This window comes from Podarcis cretensis, assembly GCF_951804945.1.
Source record: "Podarcis cretensis genome assembly, chromosome: 8".
NCBI classification, from domain to species: domain Eukaryota; kingdom Metazoa; phylum Chordata; class Lepidosauria; order Squamata; family Lacertidae; genus Podarcis; species Podarcis cretensis.
Genome location: NC_137177.1, coordinates 67,190,264 through 67,210,294, shown reverse-complemented (window position 1 = coordinate 67,210,294; position 20,031 = coordinate 67,190,264). Strand labels below are relative to the sequence as shown.

The 20,031-nt window shown below is 44.2% G+C and overlaps 1 protein-coding gene across 3 annotated transcripts in view; it reads right to left on the bottom strand.

The window, feature by feature from the left end:
- The window catches only part of CAMTA1 (calmodulin binding transcription activator 1), a 709,235-nt gene extending 695,494 nt beyond the window's left edge, over positions 1-13,741 (bottom strand). For 2 of the 3 annotated variants that reach the window (XM_079986722.1, XM_079986724.1), the window contains exon 1: positions 13,544-13,713. In XM_079986722.1, the coding sequence (XP_079842848.1) occupies positions 13,544-13,568 (25 nt within the window). In that variant the 5' untranslated portion in view covers positions 13,569-13,713. Of the gene's footprint in view, positions 1-13,543 lie in introns of all 3 variants that reach the window. The other variant, XM_079986723.1, reaches the window with a different exon arrangement.
- Positions 13,742-20,031: the final 6,290 nt, after the last annotated feature.

The following is a 20,031-nucleotide window of genomic DNA, read 5'->3' as shown; positions in this document are numbered from 1 at the left end:
CAGAGTTAATTAGACCAGCTAGGCTTCCTCATCTGACCCACAAGGCCATTTTGAAAAAGCCATGTGCATCAGCTGTGGGCAGCTGAAGTTGCACTAGGCCAAAAGGGGGGTTGCAGGCACTGCTGATCAGCTGATTGTCAGAGCTTCAAAGCTTATCACAGGGCTTTCAGCAAGAACCAATGGTCAGCTGGTGAATCCTGAGTCTTCTCTTGAGTCCTGCACAGCCAACAACCCTCATGAAGGACCAAACCGGTGAAGGCCTCTTATCCATTTCTTGAACCCATACAAACTTCACATTGACTGGAAGGGTAAAATAGAGCTAAGAACCAAACTGTCACACTTTATACACTGAACTATTCATTTCATGTGCACAGTGGACAAATGCAAAAATTGGGGCAAAGGAGGCAAGAACATGGAGCAGCAAGTGGCAGACCACAACTGAATTCAATATTAGGAACAAGAGCTCCACGTCATTTAAAAAAAAAAAAAATCAATACAGCTCAAGCAGAAAAAAATTCTCCATGACAAAATAACAAAGTGGCTACATATTCAGGTAAGGCATCGTTCGTAAGTGTCTTGGGTGTAGTACACTAAGCCAAAACTTAGGAATTACTAACTGAACTCAGTGGGACTCAAAAATTGGAAAATTGGACTGGACAGCAGTCCAAGTTCTGCAAAGCAATCATCTAAACTCCATGGTACAAAAATCTTAAAAGTCTTAAAAGTAACTGAGGGAAGGGAGAGAAGGCCAACCAATAAAAGTCCATAAAGGATTCTGAATTAATTACACTCTATAAAGTCTTGGTGGTTTTATAGCCTCATTCACATTCCTTGCACTTCATCCTCCCAAAGGAGGCAACATAGACAATAAAAATTTGAAACATACAACAGCAAACAAATCATGCCTCCCTCCCTTCCTCTATATAAACATACACATACCCCTCTCTTTTTTTTACCAGTTCTTACATATTTGGTGATCCAATAGATTTGGAACTGTAGGCCTTTAACTATCAAAGCTTTGGTGCATATAACTTTTTACTGTTTGCAACGTACATCCCCCACCAAAGGGTCCCATAAAACAGACCTTCCATTCGGGTTCAAAATACTTCATTTAACATACTGTATTTGTATTCCACCTCTCCATCCTACAAAGAACCAAGGACACAAGAATAAATCCCTAAGAGCATGATACTGGCCACTGTAACTGCAGATATTTACACATGTTTATAATATCATCATCATTTATTAATTTATATACCACTTATATGCCAAAATGGCTTCTAACTGGTTTACAAATATAAAACAAATGCACAGAACATGCAGTCTTGTTCTACCTACAGCCTATTCCAACTATACAAAAGCAACACGCTTGCACTGCTTGGCTGTTCTTCCCAACACTGACAAACAGTTGTGTCAGGTCAAGTCCTTTCCTGCCCTTGTAATTTCAACACACTAAAGATTAGGTCACAAAAAGGTAATCGTTATGTTTTAGAACAGTAGTTCTCAAACTTTTTCTCCACTTAAAAATTGCTGATTGTATTGGAGGACTACTTAAATGATTTTTCTGCCTATTGCACCAATTGTAATGCACTGTGCTGGATTATTTCCAAGAGTATTTTATGGCTTCTTTTATTTCTTATGTTGTATTTTACTGTATACCTTCTGAAGAATACATATTGTAATACAATAATATACACAATAAGAATTAAAAGCAGCAATAAAAATACAATTAAAGTTCAATACAATTATTTAATACAGGCATCCTGTGAACCACCAGAATGAGGCTTGCAGAAATCCTCTGTTTTAGAACTAAACAATCTGCCACACAAGATCAGGCGGTGGGCAGGAAGCCACTGCATGGGCAGGTATACTCCCAACAAATTCAACAGCCAGGATATGAATGCAAACAGTGAAAAGTATTTAATGATGCTACTACTCTTTGGCAGAATCACTAGATTATGCCTCTAAGCAATTTTAGAGTTCAGGGAAGTATTTTTGAGAGAGGAAATAAAGATGTCATTGGAGACATACTGCAGTATGATTATCCAATTCAAGACATTTCTCCTGAAGCTTGGAAAAGTAATATTTTGGACTGAACATCTTGTCATTTATTTACCCTGCACACAGTTCTTCTGGATCACAAACAAGCTGATTACTCCCATCAAGTTCTCACTACATAATAATGTGATGACAGAACTCCTCAATGCAATTACTCTCTTGCAGCTAACTGCTACTACCTATTCAAACTATGCTACTTCTCTGTTCACTTTCGTCTCGCAGCTGACTTAGGTGGATATGAACGAGGCGGGGGGGGGGACACACGGAGAGAGAGAGCACAGCAGCACCGAGGCCATACTTCACCAAACACTACTGGCCACAAATATCTGAATAGGCTACCTCCTTAACTATATAGACCATCTCGAGAGTGTGGGCCCTCTTGGGTAGTCGTACCACCCACAAATGTTTGAGGGGTGCTGGCCCAAGAAAGAAAATCCCCGTGGCATCCCCTAAGTTGTAGAATTCTCTCCCCACAGAGGTGCATCTTCAGTAAAGGTAAAGGAACCCCTGACCATTAGGTCCAGTCATGGCCGACTCTGGGGTTGCAGCGCTCATCTCGCTTTATTGGCCGAGGGAGCTGGCGTACAGCTTCCGGGTCATGTGGCCAGCATGACTAAGCCGCTTCTGTCAAACCAGAGCAGTGCACGGAAACACCGTTTACCTTCCCGCTGGAGCGGTACCTATTTATCTACTTGAACTTTGACGTGCTTTTGAACTGCTAGGTTGGCAGGAGCAGGGACCAAGCAAGGAGCTCACCCCGTCGTGGGGATTCAAACCACCAACCTTCTGATCGGCAAGTCCTAGGCTCTGTGGTTTAACCCACAGCGCCACCCGCGTCCCTATTGCGCCTTCAGTATATAGATTTTATTGTATGCTGAAAATTCACCTCTTTGCCCCGGCCTTCGACATATCTCACCAAATTCTTTTGATTTTAAGCTATTTTAACTGATTCTAATGTTGCACTGCCATACAACCCTGTAACCTCAGGGTGAAGGGTGTGTAAGAAATCCAGATGATGATGATGATGATGATGTACATTCTCAAGCTGCTATCTCTTATGTCCCATTCAGTTTATGCATGAGAAAGCAGAGTGAAGACGAAATGTATAAAATGAACTGCACAGGTTTGAAGCCAGGCTCAAATCGCCAAGTAAGATCAAATATATCTAAGAATATTATTTAACAAGAAGGTTTAGTGGAAAGGGGGGAGGGAGGGAGAAATTCTGAAAGCGGCAGTAGTAGTGCTAAAAATAGCCATCTGGGTGACAGACTGCAAGCTCAACATGTGCTTGAAAACTGAACAAAGCAGCAATACACGCCAGGGCACTTTCCAGCTCCACGCAGCCTAGCTGGCCTTTTTTGTACAAGCCCTGGAGCGGCTGCATTTGTACCATTTAGGTTTGCTTCCAGGCAGTCGTTTTTCAAAGCCTGCAAAATTGTTTTCTCGCCTTTTACAGGGCACTTGTCTTTTCCATAATTATTGTAAAAGCTAAAGTAGTAAGAGAGAAGAATCTACAAGTATAGGAACAAAATTGCAACAAGAAAAAGTAGTTACCTTACTGAAATTTTTTAAAAAAACCTCTGTACAGTTGTACCTTGGATCCCAAACGCCTTGCAAGTCGAACATTTTGGCTCCCGAACGCCGCAAACCCAGAAGTGAGTGTTCTGGTTTGCGAACATTCTTTGGAACCTGAACGTCCAACGGGGGTTCCGTGGCTTCCGATTGGCTGCAGGAGCTTCCTGCAGCCAATCAGAAGCCACACTTTGGTTTCCAAACGTTTTGGAAGTCGAACGACTCCATTCAACTTCTAAGGTACGACTGTATAAAAAATATATATTCCAACATTACAACTTTCACGCTTTAAGGTAGTAGATGCCCTACCAAGAAACTCTGCCAATGCTTCCCCAAGCTGGTGCCCATAGATGTTTTGGACTACAACTCCCTTGCCTCAGGCAGCATGTTTAGGAAAGACTTCTTCATTACCAAGATATAAACAGCAGCTGTAGTCAATTTCAAGAAAAGAGCAGGAAGAAGGTAACTACACATAGCATGAAAAGAAGATGTGAGGGGGGAGAAGCTTTCCCTCCAGCAAACCAACCTCCTGCTTCCAGGAAGTCACCAAACAACACATACGATCAACTACAGTCATACCTCGGGTTGAAGTAGCTTCGGGTTAAGCATTTTTGGGTTGTGCTCCACGGCGACCCAAAAGTAATGGAGTCCATTACTTCTGGGTTTCGCCGCTCGTGCAGGCACTCAAAATGATGTCACGTGCATGCACAGAAGCGGCAAATCGTGACCTGCGGACGCGGGTTGCATTCGCTTCAGGATGCGAACTGTACCACTGTACAATATTATATATCTTCAGCAACTGGTATTCAGAAGCCCATCGTTTCCAATCCTGGAGACTCCATTCAACAGTTAGAGAGAATAACCAGTGAAGCAGAGCAGGAAAATGTCCATTTCTATTTCCACATAATTTTTTTCCAGTTCTAGAAATGCAGTTTCTTAATGATTAATCTAATGAGTAGATAGAATGCCACTGCATTTGGGCAATTTCAACATTTTAATTACTTTCTCAGATGACTTTACCTGGAAAATATTCAATATGTGGGTCTTTGGGCAGATTGAAACTAGCTTATTAATAGGTTTAAATGCCTTGGTATTTTCCTCTTAAATGATACAAGGGAAGTTCATGATGCTGAATAGTCATGTCTTTACAAGAATGGCAATAAAAATAATTTCCAGGGAAAGCTTTGGATTTGTTTAAACACTGAAACCACATTAAGGCTGCAAACCTATACATACTTAGCTTGGACTAAGTCCCAAGAATTCAGTGAGACTTCTGTCCAAGAACACTTGTCAAGGATTGCACCGTAATTGTGCTTCAAATGTTTTTCCTCATCAAATATTTCACTCCAAATATATTTAGCTATAGGAAACTTTAGATTATTATAGAACAGATAAAATTTAGATTGCACATCAACAACTTTATTATTGCATTAGCCGTGTTGCACATCTATATTTAGTAAACAAAACTTTAAAAAGCATCAAATGAAGATGGGAAACTAAGTGCCAATTAATTCAGGGTACTTGACGCATTTTTGGTAGATTATATGATTCAAAATTTCACTCTGAAGAACCATTAAGACCATCTTTCATCTCCCAGAATTTCTCCAACCCCATGCCTTTTTCTACAATATCAGTCCATGGCCATCACCACATCTTCTGGCTCACACAACTGAATTTCATACCATTATTATGCCTTCCTGTTTGTGTGAACTGCTTTTCCTGTAACTGTTTTGAATCTCCTGCCATTGAGTTATTAGATAACCCAAAGCTCTAGTATTACAAGTTAGGACAAAAATATATCTGTACTTTCTCTACATTTTACATAGTTTTAAAAACCATTATTCCCCTTTTAGTCATTTTTCTTCTAAACTAAAAAGCCCCCGATATTTTGCCCATAGTAAAGGTGCTTGAAACCTTTTGATTGCATTGGTTGCCTTTTGAAAAAAGGGGAAAGAGCAGTTATCATTTTTGAGATGAAGCAACCAGAACAGTAACCCATATTTCAAATGCAGTTGCACTAGGCCAAATAATACCGGTCTCAGGAGAGAATAGCCTTACAGACCTGTACGCTCTTATTTTCATTCCCATTTGCTTCCTGATAATCACTAGCAAATAACTTGTCCTTTCCACACAAACACACACACCCATACACTTGCAGTTATTTCAAAATGATATATTGGAATAAATCAATGGGTCACAGAAATTCTCCAGTTCTTTTCCCTACAGTGACCTTTTGGAACCAAGAAGCTTCCTTGCATCTTTGTCGGGGCCTGGAGCCAAAAGACAAAACCTGACTGGACTATCAACTACAGTATTTCCCAGTTTCCTAGGCATCAAAATGCAAAGCGAAAGTCACATTCCATTAAAAAAAAACCTGGGGGAAAGTTGCCAGTCCAAGTTTCCTTCCCTATTTACTAAACCTTTAATTTTGTAACATTTCTAAATATACTCAAAAATTGATCTGTGTCCACTTCTAGATGAAGCCATCAGTTTAAAATTAGAGGTTACTTAATATTTCTACAAGTGACGAAAATCTGTGAATTTAACAGGGGGCACAATTTCATTTTTAAAGTGAACCCTATTCCAGAACAGCCATTTGTTGCTTAAACGCTGAAAGCCCTGCTCCCATTCCAGTCATGTATGAAAACCTCAGGGGCAGCTAAGGCTTCCAGCTGAACTAATAGCAAATTCCACAGTAGAGATCTTTCTGTTGATGATTTGCTGCCCCCAGCCTATGGTTGGTCAATAAAACCAGAACAGTTCTTCAACAGCAGCCGCCGCTGTCATGCAGTACATTTTACAAGCAAGAGAATCAAAGTAGATGGCCACAGGAAATGCCCTTCAAAGTCCAAACTCCAACATGAGCAAGACCTTTGGACAGAGAGGTTTTTTACACAAAAAACAACAACATGCTTTTCTTTAAAATCAGATCATAACATGTCTATGTTCTGCAAGAGACATCATCAGATGCCGTTCCAATCCCCAGCCCTCTGAAGATTAAGTTTTATAACTGCCAGTCCTAAACTATAGGCACAGGCTACATTTTCCCTTAGCTTTAACACTTCACAAAGGTCTTCATTTTTCAAATTAAATGCTTGATTTTACCAAGAAGCAGCTCAGCAAGAAGCTATTTCAAATCTATACAATAGAGAATCCACTTAGCACAGCTATCTGTGTTCACCTGTTAACTAATCTGTTCATGGTCCCCCCCCCAAACCCCATTCTATGCCTTGCTATAAATATTCACTTGAATACTTAACACTTCAAAATCCACACACACTTTTTTGACTCCAGAAATATGGCTGGCAGTTTGAGAAATGAGTTTTAAATGCTGAATTATCTGCCCTGGTGGAGACGACTATTTCTCCATGCTTGTGTTCTGGTAACATTATCACCCCCAGGAAGTACATCATCACCCCAAGTGAGCCACCAGGCCATACAGTACAGCACTCTGGACTGAAATACTAAGGGGTGAAAACAATTTAACAACCATAACTTCAAACCATTCTCACAACAGGGGCAAGACTCTTGTACTACAAGAACATCCCTAAAACCCTCCACTGAGAATGACACCCTTCCCTTGTCATTTATTCCCCCCTGTTGTGGGTGGCAGAGAACAGTTAAGAGGCAGCCACCCTTCAATACAAATGGATAAACATGACTTCCTTCTTAGCACCAGCGCTTTCCACTTCATCCATGGTGCCTTAGGGAGTGCATCAATGGCTTACAAAATACAGTCAGATTCTCAGACCTGAGAATGGTCAGCCCACTTGATTTCACACGCAGTTAAGTCCAGAGATTATTAAACATTAAGTTTTATAAGTTAACCGGAACAGCATCTCCAATTATAAACCACTAGTGAAATACTTGTCTTTGTACAATCATTAAAGGAGAGAAATGGCTCCCTTTATACTTTTGACAGAGGTTAAGTATCATGTGATTAAGCAAAGCAAAAAAGAATTTTTGCCATTCCCCCCCCCTCCAAGAAAGAGAGAAAGGCCACCCACAGGCCAGCTCACTAAAATTACAATAAATATTTACTAAGTGGAAAACAAGTTAATGTCAGGATGTCTAGAACAATCTGAGCTACTGTAAAGGACAGTGTAACCCATTTTAAAATTATGTAATAATTTACAAAGTAAACACAAAGTAATGGAGGTAAAATGTCCTTTTTGGGTGGGGATCAAGCAGTTTGGAATATGGCAATCTCAGAGAGCTCACAGGAGTTTGATGATGAGCAAGAGTTTTCTGAATGTTAATTTAAATGCCAGCATTCACATCTACTATCGACAAGGACCAAGAATGTAGTTGAGGAAGGACAATACATGAAGAGACATTTCTAAACACCAATGCGTGAATATCACATGACAACACTACTATCACATGGCATGGCAAGACTACATGACACCTTCCTGCTTAAACAGGGTGCAAGTCAAGGCTTACAGCAGACCTTCTGCAGCAGAGAAACAAGTGACCTTGCAGGTTAATCGTCTCAACACACTAACAGCTGTTGCAGTCCCCAAAGAACTAGACTTCCTGAACATTGTACAAGAATGAAGCTTTAAGCGCTATTCAAGCAACTTTATGGCTTATAACTACTAGCCCACATGAAATTCATTCACCTCAAGTAATGCCTGTACCAAAACAGGACATCAACAACCTTTTACGTGAGGAAAATGCTTATTCGCATCTTAGAAGGCAAAGCCAGCATCTTCCTCTCCATTTACTCACCCACGCAAGCTCAATTATCCCGAAACTTCCACGGCGCACAGCAAATGGACATGCAGAAGCCATGAATTTGGGAGCTCAAGTCAGTAATTTTGTGAATGGGGGAAAGATGTGGGTCACTGTATAACTACAGTACATGTTTAGCTGAATATGTGCAGTTGCAAATGAGGTATTTTAAAGCACAAGAGTTATAAAACTGGTGGAAGATTTTGAATGGCATCCTTTGACCTACTATGTTAAAAAAAAAGACTCTTCACCTTCTCTATTATTAAGGCAAACATATATTAACATCACATTCTATGCTGTTTCAGCATCATCTCCGTAAGGAAAGAGAACATGTGTCATTTCACTCCCTCAGACCTCCAAAGTCCATTCCAGCATGTAGGGCCCCAAGTACCCAGCCACAACAGTTTGACTGGGTGCAAGTCCTCTGCAACATTTGATACCACTACCGACTGAAAACCCATTGACTACATCTAGAGATTTCAAGTTGCTTTCCAGCCCTGCTAGCACTGTACAAATAAAGGCGATGTTGCATGTTTCTGACAAAGTTATGCAAATGAATGAAAGCCTTGAACAAAAAGAAAACAATTCACATATGGTTTATTTTTTTGCTGTTTGGAATCTGCTTTTTAATCTCAAGAGTAAACATCCCCTACTTGTCATATCCGTATGGTTAAGGTTTGGGCACAGCTTCCCACCTCACCTCATGCCACCTTAGTACTTTTGAAGTTCTAAATGCAATATGCAAAACAACAACTTTGATTGCAACTGATGCCTTCGCAAGTGTACGCAGGTACGGCTACAGAAGCACAGAAAAGAACATTTAACCATCCAGCATTACACAGCCTATATAAAGACAGGACATGTTTAACCCTTGAAAACCTTTACTTGCAAAAAAAAAAATTAAATATCACACAGAGTTAGCATTCATATATACCAGCCCAATGTGTATATTTAAAATGTTCTTAAAGGGATCAGCCAATACACTACAAATTTCTTTGACAGTACATCACTACCCCCTTGTGGCTATGCAATAAAAGCCTCGTGTTCCGATTTTCAAAACCGTATTCTCTTCATGCAACTTCACCAAAAAGTTACAGGCTTTACCTCTTCCCGTCACAAGTCATTTTTTTTACCTATTAAGCTTTAATTAATTCCAAGACCAAGGTGACATCTCAATAAGACTTTTGTACATCACACAAAACACTTGTGCAGAATTCATTAACAAAATCAATTTGATTTTAATATAAAATTTATTGCTTTAAAATGCTGTAAACAACAAACAATTTGATCCCTCATTTTATCCCTGGCTAGAGTCCTTGATTACTACTGCCACCATTTCAATTACTACACCACTCCCATTGTGCAGTAATGTTTAAAGCATGGACATGCACCATACCAACTTTATTTTAGTTTAGCTAAAAGTTTTAGCTCTCAATCAAAAAAGAAGTTGAATGCTAATTTGTAATACATAAAATGAGCCACCTGAGATTGATTCGTAGCAACTCAGATACCATATCCCAATCACAGGTGGTGGTTTTTTTTTCCATTCTCATTTTTAGACTACTTTGAATATTAGGCCTTTGACACCAGTTATCTCACCTGCACCAACATGCCCCAAAGCAAACTCTAAACTGACTCAAAACAAGGGAAACTCCTCTGCTTACTGGACATTCCAAATATTCTGTGGGACCAAAATAATTCTAACCTACACCAAGAAAATGGCATGCACATGGATTATTGCCTAAATATTTTAACAGACAGGCACACAAGGACATATGCAAGGAAGATATGCATTGAGCAATTCCTTCTGATGGTGATATGTAGACACAAGTTATGCACATTTACATATTTGAAGCATTAGAACAGATTGATTGATTTGCACAAGAAAAAAGTACACACATCACACATGTGAACAGCCCTGGGATCTTCAGCTGAAGCCCAGTATACAAATGTAATAAACAACAACAGGATGGAAGGAAAGAAGGAAGGCAAAATACTGTACTACTGGGAAAGAATGGTTGATAACATCACACATTGGGTATGTTTATTGAGTGTGCATATTATTATGAATGGCAATTCCCACATCTCAAACTGCCTTACACTGAGCCACAGCCCACTGGTCCATCTAGCTCAATATGATCTACACCATTTCCAACTGACAAGGGCTCTCCAAGGTCTCCAGCAGACAGAGGTTTCCCCCAAACCTTCTTACTTAAGATTATTTAACCAGATGCCTGCTGAAAAGCATGTGCTTTACTAATGAGCTAGTACTACTCCGTAGTAGATGGTTACCAATCCCCATTTTGAAAAGTCACACCTAGAATACCTAGCCCCTTTCCCTAAGAAACACTGGTAGTTGGGTGCATGTGCCCCAGCTTTCACTTTGCATGGGCCACTGTGGTTGTTTGTCCTATAATGAACACACACTGGCAGGATCAGCCCTTCCCATAATGCAAGGCAAAAAAAAAAAAGCTGTAGCTCAGTGATAGAGCACCTGCTTTGCATGTGAAAGGTCCCATGTTTAATCCCTAGAATCTCCAGGCATGGAGAGCCACTGCCAGTCAGTGTAGACAACAGTGAGCTCAATGGATCAAGTGTCTGATTCAACAGAAGGCAGCTTCCAATGTTCCTAAATGGATAGCACCAACACACCTGCCTACAGGTGAGGGAGGCATATTAAGATTGTTATGGCTCAGCATCAATTAAGCCATATTGCACCTGTGACTGAAGTATATACAGGAGAAACAAAATGGTGCCAAGAAGTGAAGGTGAATTGAAAGCAGTCAATCAACCCCATTAAATACATGTCCCCTCTCAGATGTCTTACAGCATGATGCAGAAGAGGTAGTAAACCAAGGGTTGAATAGCCAGCCCATGCCCCACTAGGCCCACAACACAGAGAGGAAGCAACAAGGGGAAGCATCATAAGGAAACAAGCAGATGTGGGTCAATTACAAACCTAAGCATAAAGTTGGGTAAATGCCATCAAATTTATTTACTTCCCTATACGGAGAGGGGGAGACGAATGTCCAGCCACACAGGTGTGCCTGTGCTACCCAGAGATGGCCCGTGGAGCATACATAAGGGCGAAAATGCTATCATGCACACATTTAAATCACACATATTCATTATTCTATACAAACGGCTGCCTCTCTACTTGTGCATGCCAAATACCTACGTGCATGACACTGCTGTAGCCTCCACTTGCACCTCCAAGCAGCAATACCATACCTTCTCCTTGAACAGCAGCAGAGGATAGACTATTTGGAACAATATGGTAATGCCTCAGCTGCCATGAGATGCAAGGCCCTGTCCTCCACTCAATTTATTCAGTTTCCCACCCACCTCCACCAACAGAAAGGATGACCTGGCCTCCAGCTTACCTTTAAAGGCATGCCCTTGGCTGCCCAGAACATTGCCTCTTTCTCTGGTCCACAACATTGATGTTTTTTTCACGCACATATTAATCATGCACATACCACAGCACTTTTCCCTGCCCATGCTAGCTACCAAGGATCAACAGGGTTATATTTTTTAATGTTCCAAGGCCTTGCCCTTGTCAGTGACAACAGCAAACCGGATCCCCACATAAAAAGGCTGGATGTATATATTTCCCCTGCCCCTTACTCCACCACATCTTACCACAGCCCAGCAAAAGAGCTGGCAAAATTATGCCTCTCTTTCCCTACATCTGGAGAAGTCAAACATCCCTTCCCTCCAATTGCACAAATAGCAACACCTGCTGTGACCTCACTATGGCTCAAACCTTACCCTGCCTTCAGTAAGCAGGCCTGCCCCACCAACACGTACAGCAGAGTGCCTGTGTCCTTGTATGCAATCAGGTACGGATCTTCCAAAATGACAAGTAAATGCCCACTTTCACCTGCATTTGCCATTGGCAGATTACTGTGTGGGTCAGCAATATCCCAACACGAAAAGGCACCAATCCCATGTCCTGTTTAAATATACGAAAGGAAGTGAGGGCAATCGCAACCTTCCAGTGCCAGAGACTGGAGAGAAAAGTGCCAGTGCTCTTTCCCCAGTATGTAAAGAGTGACTTTCACAGACCTTTCCACTGACAAGGAGAACAGGTGGCTCTGTCGCTCCTTTGCCTGGCAAACCCTGGCAGGTGAACCATGTGTTCAAAGGCAGGGCTTGTCCGCTTGCAATCCTCACACAGAGAAAGATGCTGCTTATGCCTTTGGTGTTCACAGGGGTGTATGAGCATGTCACGGCTGCCAGACAGCCACTCTCTTAGCACACAGGACCTTAACCCACCCAACCCTCCTCACTTGGACGTCATCACAGTGCACTGACAGAACTGGCCAGCCAGCCCAAATCGCGGGACATGCCAACTCCAACACGCTCCACGGAGCAGGCAGACGTCACCTCTAGGGGTTTCTTTTCTTTCTTTTAGGTATTCGGCACCTAAAGGCAAATATTTTTGATTTCTGCCTAAAAGTGCTGCTTCCTACCCCACCCCAGCCTAACAAACAAGAGGCACAGACGTGTGTATGTGTGTTTTGTGTTCCCACGCCGAACTCTTCTCTTTTTGCGCCCCTCCAGCATTCTCCTTGCAGCTCAAGGCGGACACCCACTCAATCACCATCACCCCACGGACAAACCCCCCGTTCGCCTAGGGAAGACCCCCCGATTCTCTCTCTTCCCACCCCACCCGCCGCCTCACTTGTCGTGCAAGGCAATGAGAGGCGGAATCCTATTCCGGAGGGTCGCCAGGAGCAGAGGCGGGGGAGGGGTTTGCGCGCGCGCGCGCGCCCCCTCTCTCCTCGCCCCCCCTCTCCCATTGGCCGGCCATTCCCCGCCCCCAGGCTGCCCCCTCCGCCGACCCCTCCCCTCAGCAGCAGCGGCAGCAGCTCCTCGAAACTTTCGGGCCGGGAGACCGAGCCGAGACGCCGAGCCGAGACACCGCCTCGTTGGGCTGGTTTGGGAGAATTTCGGAGGAAGCGCGCGCGAGGCGGCGGGGCGGGAGAGGAATTCGAGGGAGGGGGCTGCCCTCCCCCTGCGCGCGCGCGCGCGCGTCCCCGCCTGCGCGCCCCCGCCGCGTGTCCCCTCAGCCCTCCCGGCCACCCTCCCGCCGTCCCCTCCGTCAGTCAGTGAAACCAGCCGGGTCTGTCCTGCCGGCGCTTCGGTTCCCTCCCTCCCATCCCTCACAGCTCACCTTCCGGCTTGTTTTCGGCGGCCATTTCCCCTCCGCGCGCCACATCCTCCTCCGCCGCCTCCTCCTCGCGACCGGGATCCAGGCAGGCGCGCGCGCCGCTGCCGTTGCCGCCACCGCCTGCTGCCCCCGCCCCTTCCTCCTGCCGACCTATTTCCGGTTCCGCTCCCTCTCTCTCAGGCCCCCCCACTTCTTTCCCCTGCCGTCGCCGCTGTTGTTACCCCCCTGCCGTCCACCTCCAGCCCCTGCCGCCGTTGTTGCCTGCCTGCCTGCGTCCCCTCGCCGCCGCCGCCTCCGACACCGGGCCAGCCAACCGACACCCCCCCCAGCCGCCGCCTCACAGGCAGTGCGACGCTCCCATTGGGCCTTTCGCGGACTGATGCCTGTCTCCGCCAACCCTCGCTGAGCAGAGGCGAGCCGGAAGGGAGGATGGGCCTGACTGGCACCGTCGCCGGCCTATGGGCGACTAAGTCGGCGAGTGGGCGAGAGAAGAGGAGGGAGGCGCATCAGAGGCGCTAGTGCGGCCATGATGAAAGGAGCGGGGAGAGGCAGAGGGACTCTCTAGAGTAGGGAGAGTAGCCAATCAGACTCTAGAAAGGTGCGGAGAGGGTTGATGGCAGGTGGTTCAGCCAATAACCGTGCCAAATGAGGGCGTTAGGATGGATGCGGCGGGGAAAAACCGTGACGCAAATGCGAGGCAGCGAATAGGGCGAGGAAGCGCGACGCCGGAGGGAGGGAGGGAGCCGCGTCCCAAAGGGAGAGAAGGGAGCAGAGAGGGAGAATGAAGGCGGGGGCTGGAATCCGATGCGCGCTCCTATTGGTCAGCTGGCATTGACAGGCAGCCACGCCCCTGCTCGCCTTGTTAACCCTAAACAAAGGCTCTGATTGGCGGAGGCGCAAAAGGGGCACTGTGACCAATGGAGGGGGTGCGGAGCGATTCCCCAGTTCTGATTGACCGAGGGGTCCTCTCAGTGGTTTGCTTCAATGGTTGATAGTGTCCAGATCTCTGTCCGATTGGAGGATCTCCCTTGGTCCCTGCCATCATTGGCTGTTCTGCTGGATTCTGGAGGGGCTTGTGTGTGCATGGGTCCTTATTTGCAACAAGCAAATAAAAATATCGTTATTAATCCATTAATTAATTAATTAATTAATTATGCTTTGTGTTAATTGCATTATCTGTTTATTACTGTGCCTGTTTTTCTTATTACTGCGCTGATTAATTTCATTGTTGCAATTACAATTTTTTACTGATGCAATTATAATTTTTTATTGTTATAGCAACTATTCCATTTAAAAATGATAATGTTAGGACGGCTGTTAGTATTATCACCATTATAATTGTTGCAAAGATTAATTAAATTTAAAAGCATACATTTAGGACAGAAAGTGGTAGTGGTAATACTGTACAACCATTATTAATTTCAGGAGCCCGCTGCCAAGCACCTCCTGGTCCTGCAAGCTTTATACTGTACAGGAAACTTTCAAACTAAAGTTTTGGATTTTTTTAACCCAAGTACCTTTTTAGTGGCTCAAAACATATTTTAATAGATAAATCTGCCCTATTTATTAAAGTTGCAGCCCTAATATGTTTATATTTTATGCCACAGGAATGGGTGCATAGTTGCAACAGATGTTTTTCAGTTTTCTGTACTTCAAAAGCTGGGAAATCATATTCATTGTAACATCAATATTGCGTAGATAACTCCATAGCTGTAACTCTGCAATATGTGAATAAGTCCTTCTTTTTGTCTTTCCTCATTCAGCTTCATTGCATGAGCCCACGGGGTTCTATGGAAGAGTGAAAGAAACTTATCTCTATCCCAGGGTTCCCTGCCATTTTCTCCTGTGGTGCTTGTGAAAGGTCTCAGTGAATATCCCCTTCAAAATCCACTGTGCACCAGAGGCTTTTTTGTTTTTCCTGCTCAGTTTGACCTGGCTCAGTCTCTCCTACATTGAACATGCCTACATTTCGTTGCATGCCAGGTGAAATCCAAGGCACGCCTCCACAGGTGCTTGAGAGGTTGTGACCAGCCTGAGGTCACCCAGGGAACCTCATGGCCAAATGGGGAGATATATATATATATACTGCTGAGCCCTGCTGTACCCCCTCGCTCGACATAAACTCTTGTTGTCTCTTGGTTTCCTCTTCTCTCACAGGCTGATTTCCCCCTTCATAATAGTCTTAGCTGCATGGGGGAGGTAGGGAGAGGAAGAGCCTTATGTGTAAGAAAGGAAATATTATCCTTACGAGTTTGGAGGGGTCAGTATAGATGATACCATGGGTTCCTTCCAAACCTGCAGTCTTGAAGCTGCCAACACTAGAATGTATAAGAGGAAGCCTGCCAAACCAATTCCTTTGTCAAGGTAATTTAGGCTTTGGCTGGCAAGTTAAGTATGGCAATTGAATATAGCCAAAGACGTTGCTCAGTTTCTATAGAGATAAATGGGTGTGTCTTTTTCACCTCACCAGGTGGGATGCCACCTTATCCTAGAATGGAAAAAAAGAAAAACCCAAGGGGCTGTGCATGGGAATATGTGAGAGAGAGCTGGGCTGATGCTGGAAGCGGGAGACACAGCCTTATCTTGCTCCGTGCTGGATCCAAAGCTGGGTTTGGTGCTTCTCTGGAAACCTAAAAGAAAAGCAAGTTCTGCTGTGGCATTAATGCTGTGAGCCCCTCCATCCTCTGCACAGGTTGTGCAAATAAATCCATACATTCTAAAAACACCACAGACTCCACTGACCTTCATTCCAAGGAAACCAAGCCCTGGGGAAAACCACTTGGAACCCCTGGAATCTCTCATTCCCCAGAAATTGGGGTGGCACCTAACATTATAAAGTCCCAGTTTACTCTCCTCACCAGGAAAGTGACAATGAAAGTAGGGAACCTGGAGCAATACCATCTCCCTGCTGAAGAACCCTGTGTAATACCATAGCTTGCACCTTTACACACAAACAGAAATTTGCCTAATAACATCCCCATATACTTTATTTCATAAATTTAGGAATAGCTTGGCTAGGCACCAGCAGAATACTCTTCATTGCAAAGCTGATGTGATTTTAACAACTTGCTTTCATAACATATTCATATATTTAGAACCAGCCGTCAGACTCCGGATACTTGGAGTACCTCATTATTAATCTCTTCCTTTTGCTGCCCATCGAAGATTTATTCCTGCTTTGTTTCTGGCGATCTCCTAGCCAGTTTCTAATCCATAACAGATCTTTACCTCTCACCCCATGACTACCTAGTTTTCTTAATAGCCTCTTGTGAGGAACTTTATCAAAGATTTTTGAAAAGTCTAATAAATTTTATCTGCCAGCAGCCCTTTATCCGCTGCGTTGTTGGCTCCCTCAAAGAATCTTATTAGGCTGGAGAGGCAAAGCTTTTCCCTTTGCAGAAGCCCTGCTGCTTTGCCCCTATCATACCATGCCATCTTTAATTATTTTTTGCAGCTAATTTACCTGGTTCTAAAGTCAGGCTTGCTGGTCTGCCATTCCCAAGATTACCCTCAGGCCTTTTTCAAACAGATCGGCAAAACCCTGGCTACACTCCAGGATGAGAACTGATTTTAATGATAGATTAACTTTCTACTTTTTTCCCCTTCAAGCCGCGCAGCTGTTTAATTCTTAAAATCTTGCTGAATTCTTGAATGCATACAATCTAGCGCAGGTGATTAATTGCAGTTTACTGTATTAATTTGTTCTGCAGCCTCCTCTTTGACATCTTAGTTTCTAATAGGGCTAAAAAAAATTAAAAGAATAGGGAAGCTGGTCATGTCTCTTGTGAGGAAGCAAATTTTAATCTCTTTGCCATTCCTGCTTTGTCTGAATCTCTTTGCTGGGGAAGTTGAGAAGGCTGGGGAATCTATTTAATCATGAACCTTCTGTTTCAAAGCTTTCACAGTTCATGGTGCTCAATGTCTCTTGTATTAAGAGGCATCTTTAACTGGGGTTCCCTGAGAGATCACTAATGATAGGCCAGCTGACAAAAGTTCGGCTGTTCTGCCATGATGGCTTTATGCCTCCAGTGCAGGACATGGAAGTTCCTGCTGAGTTCCTTACCCTCCAAGTGTCCCGATTCTCCAGGGACACCCTAATTTTACAGAAGCTGTAAAGTTTTTTATTTGATCCCAGAAGGACCCGCTTTTCCTTAGGATGTCCCTGTTTCCACTGGAGAAATGTCAGAGGGTATGTTGGGACATCCCTATTTTCATCAGAGAAATGTTGGAAGGTATGGAGTTCTGTGACCCCTGAGCCAAGGAGATAAATAACTATACAACCCTTAGAAGACATCTGAAGGCAGCCCTGTATAGTTTTATTATGTGTTGGAAACCACCCAGAGTAGTAGTAGTATTATTATCATCATCGACGTCCCTATTTTCTTTGGAGAAATGTTGGAGGGTATGGAGTTCTTCTGGGGCACATTCTGTTCAGAGAGGGTTGTGATGAAGTCAACACCTCACCTGAAGAGGTTGCGTGTGCCTAGATGAACAACAGTTCCCAGAATCCCGAGCATGTACATGTGCCACATCTTGCCATGGTCCTTCTCCTCTGCCTAAGGCTGAGCCATCCAATTGGGGGCATGTGGGACTTCAAAAGAATGTAAGAAGAGACCTGTTGGACCAAAGACCCATTTGGTCCCACCCTCCTTTTCTCATGTGGCCAACCAGACGCTTCTTCTGGGAAGAACACAAGCAGGAGCTGAGCCCAAGAGCCCTCTCGCCTCCTGCAGTTTTCAGCAACTGGCATTCAGGACCATTACAGCCTCTGACCATGGAGACGCAGCATAGATATCATGGCTAGCAGCCATCAACAGCCCTCTCCTCCATGAATTTGTCCAATCCTCTTTAAAAGCCATACAAGTTGGTGGCCATCACTGCCACCTGTGGGAGCGTGCTGTGTTGGAGGATTGGGTATGTGCCATCATCTACCCCTCCTCTTTTGGGTATTCCGTTAAAGGAATCCGGTGGTCGTGGATCCTGTCCAATGCCCTGCTGGTGGCTAGGGCCATGGCACGACCTCTGGTGACGTCATGGGGGAACTTCCAGTTGTATTTGCATCAACAAGTTCCTCCCATTGGTTGTTAACCCTGATATGACTCCCGGCTGTCCAGGGTGGAGTCTGGTATTGCTGTTTCATCCAGTGCCAAAGCCAATACTACTCACATGCTGTAACCAATAAAAGCTGTGGCCTAATTTTGCCCATTAACCTAAAATAATGTGTCTGTGTGTCTTATTATAATCCTATGCGGGTGGAGGGTCCTTGACTCAAAACCATGCTTTCACTATGTGCTGTGTGAAGAATGGCTTTTTTTTATCTATCCTATTTTAAATAAAATAAAAAAACTCAACATACCAGCGTTCCCTAGTAAGGAGCCACATTTTACAGAGCTTGTTCCAGAGTAGAAAACAGTCAGTGCATTTTTATTTTATTTTTTAGGGCAGCGATTAAAACTGCCTTCGTTTCAAGAGCTGAAGAATCAGCGCCAATCCAGCATTCCCATCGCAGATGTCAAGGAATCTGTGCTTCGATGAGTCCCCCCGGTAACGAAGCAAATTGCTCTGTCCTTTTCTGGAGATGCAGAGTGCCTTGGCACTGCTGGGCCATCTCCCACTTCTCCTCCTTCTCCTTGCCTGGCTGCTTTTTGCTCCCCAGCGATGTCAAAGGCACTTGCTGCCTCCTCAAGTGGAGCCTTTGGAACTGGACCACATCAAATGCCTTCACAATGCAAATGAAGATGGAAACGCTTGTTTCCTTTGATGTGTGTGACTAAACGCTCAAAAGGGATCGCTTCCCTTCCGCGCCTCTGGAGAACGAGCTTCCCTTTCTCAACGACCTGTTGGTTTTCATGGCTTTTTTTATTATTATTTGTGCTGATGACTGGAGCAAATTTGGGGAGGGGTGCAGAGGGAGGGAAGACAGACAGTCGGAGATGGAAATCGTCCAGCTTGTTTGTCAGGAGATCAAACGAGAATTCGCTTCCCCTGTTTGAAGTGACAGTCAGAACTGCGCCCAGAGACGGCGGTGGACTCAGTCTGGAAAATCTGCTCTCAAAGCAATTGGGAGCTCAGTGAGTTGAACTCAGGAGGAGGTGGTGGTAGGAAAAATGAGACCATATAAATTTCCTTTGCAAAAATAAATACCTTGCCAGTAGAGAACTAACATTAAAAACCTGCCCTTTGCCTTCTATATTCGCTTTCTTTTTGCAGGGAGTCGCCCACAGTTTGTTTTTATTTATTTTATCGCTTTTATATCCCACCTTTTTCTCCAGGGGGCTCAACATGGCATATATGGTTCTTCCCCCCCCCCCCCGATTAATCATCACAATAACCCTGTGGGGTAGGTCAAGCTGAGCTGAGAGACACTGGCCCAAGGACACCCAGTGTGCTTCATGGCTGCTTGAAGACTTGAACCCTGGCCCTTCCCAGGTCCTAGCTCAGCTCATTGCCCCTTTTGCTGCTCTGGTGAAAGAGGGTCTAGAGTGGGGGGG